This window comes from Vidua macroura, chromosome 2 (genome assembly GCF_024509145.1).
Source record: "Vidua macroura isolate BioBank_ID:100142 chromosome 2, ASM2450914v1, whole genome shotgun sequence".
Lineage (NCBI taxonomy): Eukaryota > Metazoa > Chordata > Aves > Passeriformes > Viduidae > Vidua > Vidua macroura.
Genome location: NC_071572.1, coordinates 7,442,623 through 7,458,457, shown reverse-complemented (window position 1 = coordinate 7,458,457; position 15,835 = coordinate 7,442,623). Strand labels below are relative to the sequence as shown.

Sequence of the window (15,835 nt, the reverse complement as noted above, 5' to 3'; positions counted from 1 at the left end):
CCCATATCCTGTTTTAAAGATGTTTCTGAATATTTTTCCAGCTTTCTGGTGGTTGTCAGTCTCTATTCAGCAAGATGCATCTCCCTGCAGTGCCTCACAGACACTGAGGCTGGGACCTGAGGAGAAAGCTGGATTTTCTCCCATCCATTTTACAGCACAAATGAGGGTTTTCCTCCAACATTTTAATGGGCTTGAAAGTATCAAACCTTGCCAAAATATAGCACTTTAAAAAAAGCCAATTCCCTTGACCCACACTACCAGTGTGGCCCTAGACTTCAGTGCAGAGAGAGCAGACACAGGGAGCACACTGGGAAATTCTACAGGAAGGAGAACAGGAATTTCTGTTGGGTTTTTCAGAGCAATCTTTTTCACATGCCATTTTGACTGCATAGTGCTTAATTCCGTGAGGTCAGATAATTGAGCCATCTCTTCTGAAAATAAAATAATCCACTCATACACTGTAAAAAAAAAAAAAAAAAAAAATCCCTTTTACCCTCACAGGAATTCTGGAATATAATATTCCATGTCAAAGGTCAGCTTAGGAATCTCTGGTCATTTTGTGTAACATCAAGGACAGCAGAGAAAAAGGGCTAAAACAGTTTTCTAGGCAAACAAAGTTAACCCTGTCATATTTTATCAATATAAGTATCTTTTGTGAATAATGAAAAACCTGGAGCTAAACTGTTCATGCAACACTAATCAGGGATTAATGCTACATACAAGGAACAAAACTTGCCTCCCACAAGTATTTGCAATGTGTAATGGACTGGGGGAAATCAGCTCTAAATTCTAATTACAAAATCACTCCAACACAAGTTTAAAATATTCAAATGAGAGCAAATAAACCATTCATTAGTGAAAAAAATATTTTAAAAAATTAAAAATACAAAAAAATTTGAAAAGCCTAAAGGATTCAGTATTCTTTTTTGTCCCTTTTGTGTATGGATTATCAGCATCACCTTTATCAACTTGTAACCAGAAGAACTTTTTTCAAAAAGGCAGTAACTTCCTTGCTTTATAAAGAGATTTTATGCTGGCTCTGCAACTCCGTCTCTGCTATTTTCTCACTTTCAAGAAGTGAAAAAGAAATTTAAACTTTTTTTCTTTAATATGGTTTGTTATGATCTATTGTCAGTGATGGTTTAGCAAGGGAGCAAGGGAAAGCTTTGGAAACTGATGCAAGCACCCAAATCATTTGGAGAAAAACAAGTTTAGAGAATGCCACTATTTCTGGACTGTCTTGAAGGATTCTGCCTTTGAAGGAAATTTTCTTGGTTTGAGAATGTTTTGATTTGTATTCCTCCAACAGTTCCCAACACAAGACAGCATATTATTCAAAGCAAATGTTCATCATAACATACTGAAGAAAATATACATTTTCAGTGCTATTGGTGATTTCAGTACTGTCAGAAATAATCTAACATGTAAGTCAAGAGACATTTTTTATGTGTGAGTTTTACATAATTAGGCTGTTCTGTCAGAAATTCAAAGGCATTTAGACTCTTAATTTTCTAGGGACAAGTCTTTCAAAAAATACCAGACTCAAAAATTAGGAGAAAAACTGTATTATGAACAATCTAATGAGACAAATCAATGAGCACAGAGATCCTTGCATCCTTGCAGAATAACAGGGCTGCTTAGGACTGGCCTGGAAGAATTCAGTTTTGGTTATGAGTTTGTTTCTCCAGTAAATCCGCACAAGCCCTCCTTTTCCTGGGAATAGGGGCAGAAAAACACTTGGAGGATCCAATGATTCTGAGTAATGTAGAAAGGTTGTTATAATTACATTTTAGTAAACTCAACTGTCTGGACTTCCCAGCCTTCTCCAGCAACAAGACAAAAAACACAAAAATCTTTGGGTTCATCACTCTTCAGCTGAAGAACCACAGAGCCAGAGCCTCAGAGGAAACAACCACAATTATTTCCAAATGATGGCAAAGTCAGCTTCCTGTTGATTCCCTATTTTTAGGTGTGGTTTATGAATGATAAACTAATGTATTTGAGATGCAAACCTATACAGAAGAAATAAATGATGTCTAATAAATATGACCTGATCAAATTAGATACTGACAAAACAGGTGGATCAACGACATTGTTGCCAGATATAAAAAACTCAAACAAAAAAACCAGCAAAACCTCCAATAAAACCAGACAGACTTTCCAAAATTCTGAAAATACTTTAACATGTCTGTCAGTATTTTTAATACAAATTTAAAAAAGGTTTAAGACAATAAAAACTCCTGATGTTTGAGCACTAATGGAAACCATGAAAGATAAAGGAAAAAAATCCGTGGTGATTACCACCAGGCTTCTAAAATCTCATATGTATAAAGGCTTTTCTTCTTAATGAAACAAGAGATTCACAAAGGCAGTATGACACATGAAGAATGTTTATAAGGATTTTTTTTGTTTAAAGAAAAAAGAAGAGGAAAAAAAGTACTTCTCTTACCATTCTCACATATCTGACACTATAAAAAGTTACTTTGAGTGTTGTGTCAGTACAAAGAAAGAATGTAAATGTAGCCAGAGCAAAATGCTTACTCACTGGGATAAAACTGAAACACACAGACAGTGTCCACAGCCATCAGCCATAAGAAGGATGTGTTGCAATAGTTACATAAGTTCATGTTTATGTAAATCTGCAATTTTCCTGGTATCTGATGAAGAGAACAACACCCTGGCCCCCTGTTATCTAAATATGTGAGTTAACTCAGGTCATTTGCCATGCCAGTGACTAAACAGGTCACCTCACACCAGATCAGCTGATCCAATTTTTACACAAGGGAATTCAAAAGTATTATGTCTTAAAGCAAGGTCTGCTCCATGAAATAGAAGGTCTGGTAACTGAATGGAGGGCATGAGTGCAGGAAAAGCCACAAATGCCTAAAAAACCTGAAATTTTTCAGCTGAGATTTTGTAAAAGGCCTAGTGACCCTAAATCATATAGTGTAGGAAAAAGACTTCCCTATATATATATATATATGCAGAAATGGCTCAATATTTAGAAAATAACACTTATTTTAAATGACTGTAATAGAAGACAAATATGGCAAGTGAAATTCACATCCCAGTTAATAAAAAAGAAACATTCCATGCCCCCCTCACCTTTGTGAAGGCCTAGGATGGTAAATAAAAGGCACATCATCTCTGATTCTCCTAATATGTAGTTTTTTCTTATTCAAGACTAACAGGATGTCTTGCAATCCAATGATGTGATCCCGGTAGGAGCCTCAAAGCTCCCAGTCCTCAATTCTGTTTTATATTCCTCTTCTCATAAAACTGCACTACATGAGCACCAGTCCATGACTGAAGGAGGGGGGAATCAAACACAGACTGAAATGTTGCAAAAAATACCTTAACTAGGAAGATTATACTAGTGAAGTCCCAATATCACTCTATTTATCCTGTTGGAGGTCATGAGAAGCAAGATTTCTGTGTTAGTAATGACAGTCAACATTGATTTTTAGCCTTTTATCAATGATTAAGGATTTGATTCATTTTCTGAATCACCTTCCTGAAAAATTCTGTGAACAAAATTCTCTGTGTACCAAAGGATTAGTGATGCTTTAGAAGATGATTTAAGAACACTGGGGCTTTTGTGTACACCTGTAACTGATGAAAATCAAGCCAAAGCCTTAGTGTAGCAGAGCAGGTGGAAAGGACTCATTCATCTCTGACTTAATGAATGCTAAATGCTACAAAATGGGATAATTAGACAGGATTTCTTTTTCTCTTTGATCACACATTTCTAGTTTAGCCATTTTTTTTCCAAAGGAATGTAAGAGTCTATTTTCCATTCTTCTGTGAAATAAATAGTCATGAAAAGCCTAAGGACACAAAGCTAAAGAAAAGAGATTACCTGCTAGTACTAAAATGATAACTAATAGTATTAAATTAAAGCTGAATGCTGAGATTTCTCAAATAATCGTCTTCTCAGCAAGTCTGCAGTTTCATCAGTTTCTGTATTTCAATATTGTGAAGTGAGGTATCTTTTATTATTACTCCTCTTTGCAGCACAGAAGTCAATACATGAATTTGTCAGCATGCTGCAATTTTTTTAACAGCCTCTGCCTTTCATGAAAAACTTTTGGTTTCATATTTATTTTAAGAAAATTGGCCTCATAGGTCAAAATCTGTCAAACCTTCTACCTCTAAAACCTTTTAGTTTTTGTTGAATTCTACTAGAAGTACCGAAGGCAACCAAAAAGCAGTAATTTTTCCCTTGCAAAACAGATTGTTCTGACAACCACAATAGCAGTTTCTGTGTATTCTCGCATCTGCTGAGCCATAGGAACAATTAGGGTGAAATCACAGCTCTAATTAAGATAAGGTGCTTGACTTCAGCAGGGGTTGTGATTTCACTCGGGGAGCTCTAATTCGGGAGCTGTTTGCGCAGTTAAGCGTGTGGCTTGGAGAGATTGGCACCATCCACACGCTGCAAATGCCATCTGTAAGCTCACACTGAACAGGGGCTCTCAAGTAGCCATTAAAGACAATTTAATTCCCTTCAGTTGCAATCTGGAATGCAACTTTGTGAGCAGAAGGGAATTAAAGGTTGCTGTGCAAAAGCTGTAATACCAAGTTTCTAGTTCAGCAACAACTCGAAATCTGTTTTTCTTCCATAGTGACAAAGACCATTTCTTCATGGAAACATAGTATTAAGCCACATGTAACTGTTACACACGACCATCACAAATTTTCCTCAACAGGGTTATACAGAAACAGGTTTTTCAATTAACCCTTAACAGCCCAAAGCAGCAATATAATGTTTAAAGCCTAAAAAAGAGGAGGATTGTTCCTCAGCTTGGGAACCTCAATAGACTTACTGAAGTATGAGTTTAAATGGTCATATTTTAAAGGGGCTTCTTAAAGGCATGAGTTGAGGATCCCCTTTCCTATTTTTTTTCTTTAATAGGCTGTAAAGAGTTAGTTAAGGTGCTGATGAGATGAATATGAAGGCAGGGCTGAGTAGGTAGGTGAGACCTACTCGTGTTCCGTTATCTTTGTTGTAAAATTGGTGTGCGATCTAACAGGACAGGCAGAAACAATTTCCCAGAAAGCAGGAACATTCAGCCATCAGCAGGCAGTTAGTTACAGGACTGGGGAAGAAAGGGGATGGCTCATTAAATTCATTACCTCACAGGATGAGGATTGCGTGCGATAACTTGGCACAATCTTGAAGGTAATACTTCCACGCATTTCCCTCTGTGAAAAAAGAAGCACTTTGAGACTAACACTGAAAAGAAAATCTCCAAATTGTCAATGTTAGAAAGGAAAACATCAGAGTCTAAGTATGAAAAGCTAAAATGCCATGGGTAAGTTGTCATATCACCTATGAACAAACATTCAAATAGTCCTCATTAAACTAAAGGATGAACATGCATTACCTGTTTGTTCACCTGACCAGGTTTTGAATGCCTAGAATCCAGAATTGTATTTTTATGTGAGAGATTCAGAGATGTGTAGGTTTCTTCCATGTCAACCTTTTCTTTGTAGCTATAATTCTTGTCATCTACAGTCTTTTCTACCAAAGTGGCATTTTCTTCCCTTTCATCATACATGTTAAATAGCAAAACTGTATTCAGTTTCTGGAAAGCTGCATTTTACTGTCCTGAAGGTAGGAATTTCCAAAACAGTCTTTCATCAAAACAGGACATGGGGTCTGCCACTTTGCATTTACTATTGTATAAGAATATTTATAACAAGTAGTAACTCCAGAACAGCAGCAGATTGTGACAACATATTTTCTTAAAAGGCAATCTGAATACTCTTGAATACCACGTGGCTGACAACTGCAGGACTCTATCTGGGCAGAAATGTGAGCAGATCACTTCAAGAGATCTCAGAGTTTCTCTCCTTTCTCTCTTTGGCTGGCTTACTGTGACTCCAAAAAAATTCTATTTCCCTTGAAGCTTGTCTAGGATTAGTGATACCATCCAAGATGGTAGTGTTGCATGCAGAAAAATTAACAAGTGTTATGGAAATATCAAACAGACTCTACCAGCAAGGTCAAAGGTGGAGTTTTCCTGGAAAAAGACAGACTAAGTAATGTTTTTTAAATTTTTAGCTTCAGTAACTGTGAGCCCAACTGTTATAAACTGAAAGAACTTTTTGTTGCATAGACAGGTAGTTTATCAAGAACACAAGAAAAAGGGGAAGTTAGAACACATTTACACAAAAGTTTTGACTAAATAAGACAGGCACTTTTATAGAGGATATGGAGAAGACTTCAGGCACTTACAAGCATTTTTTGTAGTTGTTCTACAGTTTGATTTGCCACACTGATTCCGTTTATTTCTCTGATTTCATCCCCTACATGTAGCGTACCTGCAGAGTCAACAAACACACAATCACCTCAGGACATGTTTTATAAATTGAAATAATTATAACACAGCACTAATATTCATAGAAAGGCATGAACAGAAAACAACATTAAAATATTTTTTTGCTAGATTCAGAAAAGGACTTTGTGTGAGTTACAAATCTGTCTTACAGAGTGTAGTGAATACACAGCAAGAGATGACCAGGCATCTTATCAGTGAACAGGAAAAATATGTTTTTATTACTAAACAACAATATTAAATCAAAACCACCATATGGCCTGGAATACTATAAAGATTCTCTGATACTATTCAAAACATAAAGTGATGGAATTACATATTAGACTGAGAATCAGATTCAGTAACATCCCTGTATCAAATAAAATCCCCTTTTCTGCATCATTTCCCATTTCTGTCACTCTGACAGAAGTGAATATTGTTATGCTCATGACTGTAAGGAGAAGTATACATAAAAACTGGGAATAAAGAATAGACATTTGGCAGACATGTCAACAACAAACAGACAATTTTAAATGACTGACACTGGTGGTTCATTTTTACTGAATTCTCTGGAAGGTGCGAGTAGATGGAATCTTTAAAAGCCTTTCTTCCCATTTCAACTCTGCCACCTTAGGAATAAGAACAATTTCAATCACCAGGACTAGACAGAGTTGGCCTAGAGACAGGAGACAGCTTCACAGCAGCTACAATTTTGTGACTGGGAATTGCAGAGTTTGTGTTTAATATTGCTGGACCTGAAATTATACAGTTCCTGTAACCCTCACAGCAGATTTATTATCCAGACACTGCTGATATTGCCTGGCAGTTTTCCATACAGCAAAAAGAGACAGCAGAGAAAACGACCTAACACTCCCCAAAACCAATTCAAGGCACAGGCCCTATCAATAGGATTCGAAGATGGTGCTTGAGATCACTGTCAAATGACACTTGTGTTGTTTTATTCAGTAAAAATATTCTCAATACAGGTATGCTGAATGAAGCAGTGAAGCTAAGAAGTATCTAGAGCACTAAGAGAATTAGAAGCATTAAAAAACTAGATGACTATACTGCAGAACCACTGAAGTAAAGCTCATTTTCAAGTGCAGAAGCACTACCTTAGCTAGATGAAGCACATGGAGAATAAGGTAAATTTCCCAAATCTTTAGAAATAAAAGATACTGTATAATTAAAAAGAAGAGTTGTAATGGGCACAGTTGGATATTTTACCCAGTTTTAGCAAGTTTTTAAAAGTTTTATTAGCCCCATTATGGAACACAGTAATGTTAAGCAATACTCTGCAGAACATCACCACTACCTAAGCACAGTTGGAAGAAAACCTTGCTCCTGTGAATCTTAGAGCAATCTCCTTTAAAAACTCATTTTCAGAAGCCAAATAAATTTCAGTTCAGAATGTCCTCCAAAGACAGAATTCTCTCTGAATTGCATCTTTGCTTGTATTAAAACTTTTGTCTTTCCCTGCTTCCTGACAGACTTTACCATATCAGTCAGACAAAGTGAATATATGTTTTGTCTTCCAAATTACCTGTTCCTAGCTTCCTTTGAAATGGAACACAAGGCTAGAGAGAACTCTGGTCTGAGAAATTAAGAAAATTTTTAAAATTTGTTTAAAGCAGGACAAAACCCAGTTACTTCTGGACATCTGATCTGAGCACAAAATGACAAAAAGGAGAAGACTGGGGATGAGAAAAAAAAAAAAGCACGTTTGCAGGATTTGTTATGTTAATGAAAACTGAAAATAAGATTTAGAATCTAGGCACAAATAATATTTTTATTTTAAACCTTATTTTTGTGATTCTCAACACCAAAAATATAAAGATCCTCAAGAATTGTGTGGACAAAGCTCTTTCATTTTTGCAAGGGAAAGTACTGCTACTTGTGTAAGGATTTATTTTTAAACAGAGAATTAAATAAGCACAGCTCCAGAAATTATTGGTGTTTCCATCTCTTGATGAGCTATACTCACTAGTAAGACAGCAATTATCATAATTAAGACCTAAATGAAACACAGTGGCCCCTCACCTCAAAACTGGCAGAAATCTACAACTGGAAGGTAACTAAAGCAGTTAGCAGGAGTCCATGCAGGCACAGAGGGACACTGCTATGGAATAGTAGCAGTCACAATCAGGAAAATGTACACAGTTTGTACAAAAGGACCTCAAATAACTGTGTTTGAGGACAAAACTCTTCATGAGATGTGATTACCTTGCCGGTGAATCATTCCCCCGTGCATAATTCTTGCCACAATGCAATGGTTCAGCTCATTCATTTTTAAAGTGATTCCCTAGAAAAAAGAAAGAAATGTTTATACTTTTAAAATAAAATATTAAGCACTGTGATTCTTGAGTGGTTAAGAATAGTCATATTTCCTGAAAGCTTGAAGACAGGGTATATATTTCAAGATTAAAATAAAATCTTTGTCACTCACTTCAAGATGAGCAATAAAACCAGATACTATTTATAAGTGAGGATGCAATACTTCAACATATGAGTATACAAGGATCTGGTTTGTTAAAAATGTGATTTTATACTGAAGTGCAAAGGCTCCAGTTGGGTTTAAGGACTAATTTGCTGTAAGTACTACAAGGTTGCTTTTAAACAAACCCAGCCCTAGTGGCACAGCAGCAGTGTGAGCGCACACGAAGCATTTCAAGGAGGACAAAGTGGCTGCTGAACTATTCCAGTTAATTGACAACCCCACCTCAAAGTGAGGAAACTGGCACAAAAATCATTACAACACTGGTCTTTATCAGCACAGAGGGAATAGTGAGCTTCCCTCCATACCATGGGCTCGTCTGTGTTCTTCTGGAACTGCACCAGCCGGACCCGCGTTACGTTCTCCATGTCCATGTCGCCGTTGGCGCTCTCCGGGGAATCCCCGTTCAGGTAGGGAGAGGTGGGAGGAGGGGTGACCCTCAGCGCTTCGTCACTGTAAACTTCATGTGCCACTACATCATGAGTTTGAAGTAAGGCCTGGAGGACAGCACAGCAAGAAAATGTCACATTTCCATCATCTCCCATGTCCCTTGCTCGTTTCCTTGTAAGGGTTTTTTTAAGCTTTTCAAGGAAATCCAAGATATTTGTCATTTCCCACTGGAGAACTTTTCCCTTAAAGGAGTCTAACATAAACTTTCAGACTGCAAACACACACACACACACACACTGAGACTCTAAAACCTGCTTGAGTTAATGTGATTTTTACTGCAGGCACTTCAATGAGAATGATGCTGCCTCCCTTCCCCTCATCCTCTCGACACCTGCAGGGTGTCAAGAGCGAATCCATCTTCATGTGCATAGACAGAGAATCAGGAATCTACCTTTCTGTGCAAACTATTCTATAATAATTACTCCAGTACAATGGAAAGCTACTCAGACCCCATGGTATCTCACTCTAATAAAGGCAGACTGTGGAACAATACTAGCTCAAAGAAGAAAATACTGCTTTTTGTTGTTTACTATTATAATTGCTTCCATACTCTCCTCTTCCCCTAGAACTTGGTCCCAGCACCACCATCCTGAGTTCAAAATGCTTGACAAAAATTAAGAGTGCAAACCAGCAAACTGCTAAAATACTGCTTCGTTAGCTTTCATTAGCTACTTCAGTAGCACTTCTAAATTGTACTGTGTTATAAAAGGTAATTTCTTAAACACTTTCTGTTCTCATTTCTCTAATCAATTTGAAACTATATTTGAGAAGTCAGCACTATAATGATGGAACCAAATTCCCTAAACTAACAATGCTTTGCCCATATTCCTTCCCACTTTCCCAGTGTTTCAAGCCCACTTACATATATACTATTTTTAGTTAAATACTAACCTGTATCTGCATTTCCTGTTTTTCATCTTATTTTGTCAACCACTAAGTTCAAACTTGCAACAATTCCTCTGCATTAGTCTGCTCTACTGAAGCAACATTTTATATTAGAGATCTGGACCATATAAGTAAGTTAAAACACTTAAAAATATTTAATTAAAATTTATTTGTGTGTCCATTTATGTGTGGGTACTCCGATGCAGGTTTAATGGCTGGACACAATGACCTTGGAGGTGCTTCTGTTACACTTTCCATGCCTCAATATTACATTTCTTATTTAATCCAGGTCCTTACATTTTTACCACATCAAATATTTGCCCTGACTTATATTATTTTTAGCCATAATATTCACCTTGTAGGTGGTTAAAAGATGGTACTTCCAGCATTTTTAAAGGTCTGTAATTATACTAAATGACTTCTGAATATGTTCACAAAAATGAACACTATTTTAGAAATACACTAAAGTAAAGCAAGCTCAATTTAATATTGAAAACATTTATTAAAAAGATTCCTATTGGACCTTACTTAAAGATGCCTGTTTTCAGGCATTTCTGCTAATTTTGATAATGTGTTTTTTCCCTGTTTTTCCTTTGCAGAACATGATAATACTGTTAAAAATCAGTTTAATGAGAACAACTGCTTTCTACTGTACTGCAGGATCACTGCAGAGAACAGCACAGGAAGGCATATGATGATGCATAAAACTTCAATATGTCATTAAGCCAAAGTCTCCTAGCAAATATTTCAATTGTTACAACATACTAAACTTATATAATAGAATCTTTAACACATGAAACTGACATATATGAAAAACTACTGAAAGTCATGTACTGGAATAAAAACTGTTTGAAATGTGTGCATCCATAACAAATGATACACTTGACAATGCTTTTAGAATTCTTAAATTAATTATCTACTGAAAGACCTTCATGCAAAATTTACATACATTTCTTTAAATTAAAATGTTAAACATACACAGAATAAACTGATTATTTCTGTAGCCACAAGGCACAGAAATTAGAGGGCAAAAGAAAATTAGAAAAACAGAACACCTTGAAGATCTGTTACAAACACGTTTTATTGGCTTTGGTTCTGTGGCTTGCACACAGTTTAAGCCACTAACACTGTGGTTAAGTAAACAAGACAGTTTATACTCTTTTTTCTTCTGATTAGGGATACGTATTAGATTAAAAAAAATACTAAAATAGTCCATTATCATATAGGTGTTAATGCACACTGCTACGTATTACACCTAATTGATTACTGGATTAATGTGCATTAATAACCAGAATATTGCTCTGTACAACACCTGGCAAACACACAGAGTGTGGGTTAACAATATTGGCTTATACAATTATTCCTTTTCCTAATAGTTTCCTTTAAAATATAAAAGCTTTTGCTCTGAAGGGAAGTTAAGCAGAATGCAACAAATGTAAGATTAAGTTTATTAAAGTCTGCAACCCATAAAGGTGCACCTGGGAGCAGGAGTGGGAATGGTGGAGAGGACAGAGCTGTCCCTTTGGCATCTGGAGACTGTGGTATCTGCAGGTGTGGATCCACACCAACTTATGCTGGTTTAATTGCTGCTTCACATTCCTCCCCAGCACAAACTGTTTCTGTTCCCCTGCTCATTCTGGCCCTGGCAGCATCCCTGTTACCCTCAATTCTTTTTGTGAATGCCAGAACTACAAGGGAGAGGATGAAAGATGGGGAAAAGGGGTAATGGGACTTCAGCAACTGGCAAGTTAGCCTGGGATATCACGGATTCACTTGCTGAAATTACTTCTCATCAGAAGTACTTGTTATGGAATTGTAGCTTATTCCTTATGAAAAAATACTTTGCAAAGATTTGCAGCAAAAGAATTCTGACAAATGGTTTTAGATTTATGAGTGTATCAGGGAACAGAGATACCTAAAAAAGGAGGATTTTCAACTCAATTTTCCTGTCACTTGATTTGATACATGCAATTTCTATATACCACAATCACTTTTATTGATGCCTACCCTGAAAATAATTTATACTTTAAAAATGCTCTTTCTCAACAGTGCTTCATGTTTTAGCAATACTGTGGGGTAATTACAAACACAAAAAAGAAAATAAAATGAACCTGTCAGATTCCAAATGAAGCTGAGTAGAGAAAGTCAAATTCTTGATTTTAGGCTGACAATAGTGTACAGCAGATTTAAGCAAACATGTTTATTTCTCAATTTATGAACTTCACCTACAGCATAAACAAAAGAAATCCTTCAAATTAGTAGACTTCAGCAACTTGAACCAAGTTACAAAGCAGTAACATCCCTGAATTTAGGACAATTATTGCCCTCAAATCAGATTTGGGAAAGTAAGTGCTGATATGTAACACAAACTCAAGAGACTGTACAAATGACTGATTTGTTGTAAAATAATATTAAATACACACTTATTTTGCAATGAATTCACACACCTTTATCCTAAGAAGACCTTTGGAAAAAGAAAAAGGAGGACCCCAGCTCTATCTATGGACATCCAAAAGCATTAATTCCTCTTTCCATGTGCAACACAGACCTCCAAAAACACAGTGAAACTGCTCCATAATTACACTACTCCAAACTGCTGACAGTTTTCAGCACAGTAAAGAGGACCAATACTAATTCTTTTGCCAGAGCAGCAGGTTAGAAATACTTATTAATAGGTGTATTGGGTGCAGTTCCATCCCTTGCAGATTTTAAGAATTTACTGAAGTTTTCTAACATAAAGAATATATATTAAAAAAATAGAAAGGAAAGGAAAAAAACCCCAAACAAGAGTAAGATCATCTTACCATGAAATGAGGTTGTGTTAAAATACGCTTTAGCTCCTTTGCATCATTGTTCTCTGGGTAACATGAAATTTCTTCCAATACCTGCAAAATAAGCAGGAGAAATGTCCCATAGTAACTTTTAAAGCTACTGAAGAAACTAAACCCTTCACTGCTCAGTCAGAATATCCCCAAATGATTATACACACCTCCTGACACAGGAAAGGTTTTAAGAGAATGTGCCCCAACCCAGCTGCCCCAAGAGAACAAAATACCTTGTTCCAATGTTCTCTCTGGAAGAGATTAAAGCAGAAATTTGAAGTAATTTTTCTTTTTTTTCAACTGACAGCATTCCTCCAAGAGCTAAATACATGGGGACAGGAATGGAGTACTAACAGGTGACATGCAAGACCTCCGCCAGTTGCTGCTTTCATACATGGTCTCAATTTATTAAAACAATTGGTGTAAAAGCAGAATTAAAAACACTCATAAAATCTATTGTTAAAGACACCAAATCTAGCTGGGCCATCTGCTACCCCACCTTCAAGCTCCAGATTTTATAAAATCTGAGCCACTTTATCACGGGGGAAGGAGGAGTAAAGAAGCTTTAACTCATTTGCTTGCAACCTGATTCTTACACCTTAATTTTCACATGCAGCTAGCTGGACAAGGAAAGCAGAGTATTTTGCTTCTGGAAGCATCCCCCAGGATTAACTGACAGCAAATTTTGCAGAATGGGACTTGAGGGCATGTATCAGTGTGACTTCAGCTATTATGTGGAGATTTAAAGTCTTCCTCCTTTAATAGCACAATAAACAGTTTTCCTATGACGTAACCCCTAAAAACTGCACAAATTTTTACTGATAATATATAATACAATATGGGTTTGAGTTTTTTACTACTTGCCATAAATAAGCAAATAACATACGATTTGCAAAGTACACGAATTAAGAACATCTGTGTCTATCTTTGGTCTTAGTGGGCCACCTTCATTGCATTTCCAAGTCTGCTCTTCTTAAACCTATCTATTATAAACTTGGGTTTTTTTCAATTTAAAAAGCTGACACTTAAAAATACTGCTTTTGGTGACTAAATTTTATAAACATCAGATTTCTGGTGCAGATAAATAACCTGAACAGCAAAGATACTTCAATTAGCAGGCGTGTTCTTTCTATTGTTGAAGAACACTATTGTTGAAGAAAAGGTTAAATGATTAAACTGAGTAATATTCATAATCCTCACACAGATAATGGAATTCTGCAAGTTTATGCAACTTGTTACATAACTTGGGTAAGCAATGGTAATATTCCAGAAATAATTCAGATAATGAGGCAGAATACACATCTTAATGAAGAAAAGTAAGTTACAGTTTAAATACAATCAACATTTCAAAGTAAAAACCCCATACTTTAAAGCCATTACCTCTTTGGCTCTCTGTACAGCATCACTTGGAGGATTCCTGATTTGTGGTGAAGATTTTGTGTTTATTTTGTCATAAAGCTGAAATAACAAGAAAACAAACTACTGAAATCATATGCTACTTTATATAAACTAATGAGTGTTTACAATAGCCTGCTTATGTTACCAGGATTAGGATGATTGCTAAACTGCAAAACCCACAGATGTTCTGTATACAAAATCTAGCAGCCTAGGGTTTTGGCTTTTCATTTTTAAACATTTCCTGATTTGAACGGTGCCATAGATTTAGAGTTCATAGGATGACATGGGAAAGTTCAAGAGGTTAAGGGCTTCTGCAAACCTCCCATGCTTCTGCCACAGATTTCCAGAAACTATATTCTTCTACTAGAAGTGAGTGTGTGAATCTTGAATAAATGCTATAAACCAAACATTCCGCTATAAAATCAAGTTAACCTGCATATCTCACTTTTCTCAATAAATCAAGCCATCAAACATCTGAACAGTAATTTAAATAAACCTTGGAATAAGGGAAAATACTCTTGAAGACAGAACATTACAAAAGCCAAATACTCTGAGAACAGAAAAACAAACTTTCCAATAATGAGTATTCATAAAAAAGGGTAACCTTATTTTACTTGGGATTTTCTGTTAGACAGAAGAATGCCATTGTATTTAAACAGGCTACTGCAAACCTTCCATGTTAATTATCATTTTAAAAAGCCCTTTTAAAAACCATTCAACTATGCAAAGCACGACAGAAGAAAGATCCTTATTTTAGGTTTCAAATTAGAGATAAGACATTACAGGTTCTTTTTCACACAAACCTAACAGACTGTTCCTGTTTTAAAGGAAAAAATGTATACTTAAGAATAAATAGGTACTGTAATAAGCAGTATTTTCAATTAAAACCTTTTGGCTTACATTTGAAGTGACATAAAGATGGTCATGCCTGTAATTACTTTCTAATTATGTTAGACTATTTCTTTGATTTATAAGACAGAAAAAAGCACAAATAAAATTTTTAAGGAATTAGAGACATTTTTATCACAACAAGGGTGGTGAAACACTGCAACAAGTTGCCCAGGGAAGTTGGGGAATCTCTAAACTTTGGAAACACTCAAAAATTTAATTGAAATTCAAAATACTGGATATAAAAAAGCATTCAAAATACAAGAGTGACTCTAAAACCTTCAGCAAATCCTAACACTGCCAAGGATGAGGTGATAAGAAAGCACCAATTAGGCTGCTCAGAAAGGAGTGCTCAGGAGCTTCCTCTGGAAGCTGTTTGGCTTAGAATGGCCTTGGATGTTTGAAAAAGGGAATCCTGCCAGGACACAGAACTGCCCTCTTCTCTTTCTCACACAACAAGAAATTCCACTCAATTTTAGATACATAAACTGCCATAAATGCAATCCAACATCACCATCACTTTCCTGGGTTAACAATTTAACAAACATGCTGAACATTTCAAGCCCATACATATATAA

General features: G+C 36.1%; 1 protein-coding gene across 10 annotated transcripts in view; it reads right to left on the bottom strand.

Moving 5' to 3' along the window:
- The window catches only part of CASK (calcium/calmodulin dependent serine protein kinase), a 187,041-nt gene that overhangs the window by 24,075 nt on the left and 147,131 nt on the right, over positions 1-15,835 (bottom strand). For all 10 annotated transcript variants that reach the window (XM_053969729.1, XM_053969732.1, XM_053969734.1 and 7 more), the window contains 6 exons: positions 14,352-14,429; positions 12,954-13,034; positions 9,123-9,311; positions 8,544-8,622; positions 6,242-6,327; positions 5,137-5,205 (listed from right to left, as the gene is read on the bottom strand). In XM_053969729.1, coding sequence (XP_053825704.1) covers positions 5,137-5,205; positions 6,242-6,327; positions 8,544-8,622; positions 9,123-9,311; positions 12,954-13,034; positions 14,352-14,429 — 582 coding nt within the window. The remainder of the gene's footprint in view (positions 1-5,136; positions 5,206-6,241; positions 6,328-8,543; positions 8,623-9,122; positions 9,312-12,953; positions 13,035-14,351; positions 14,430-15,835) is intronic.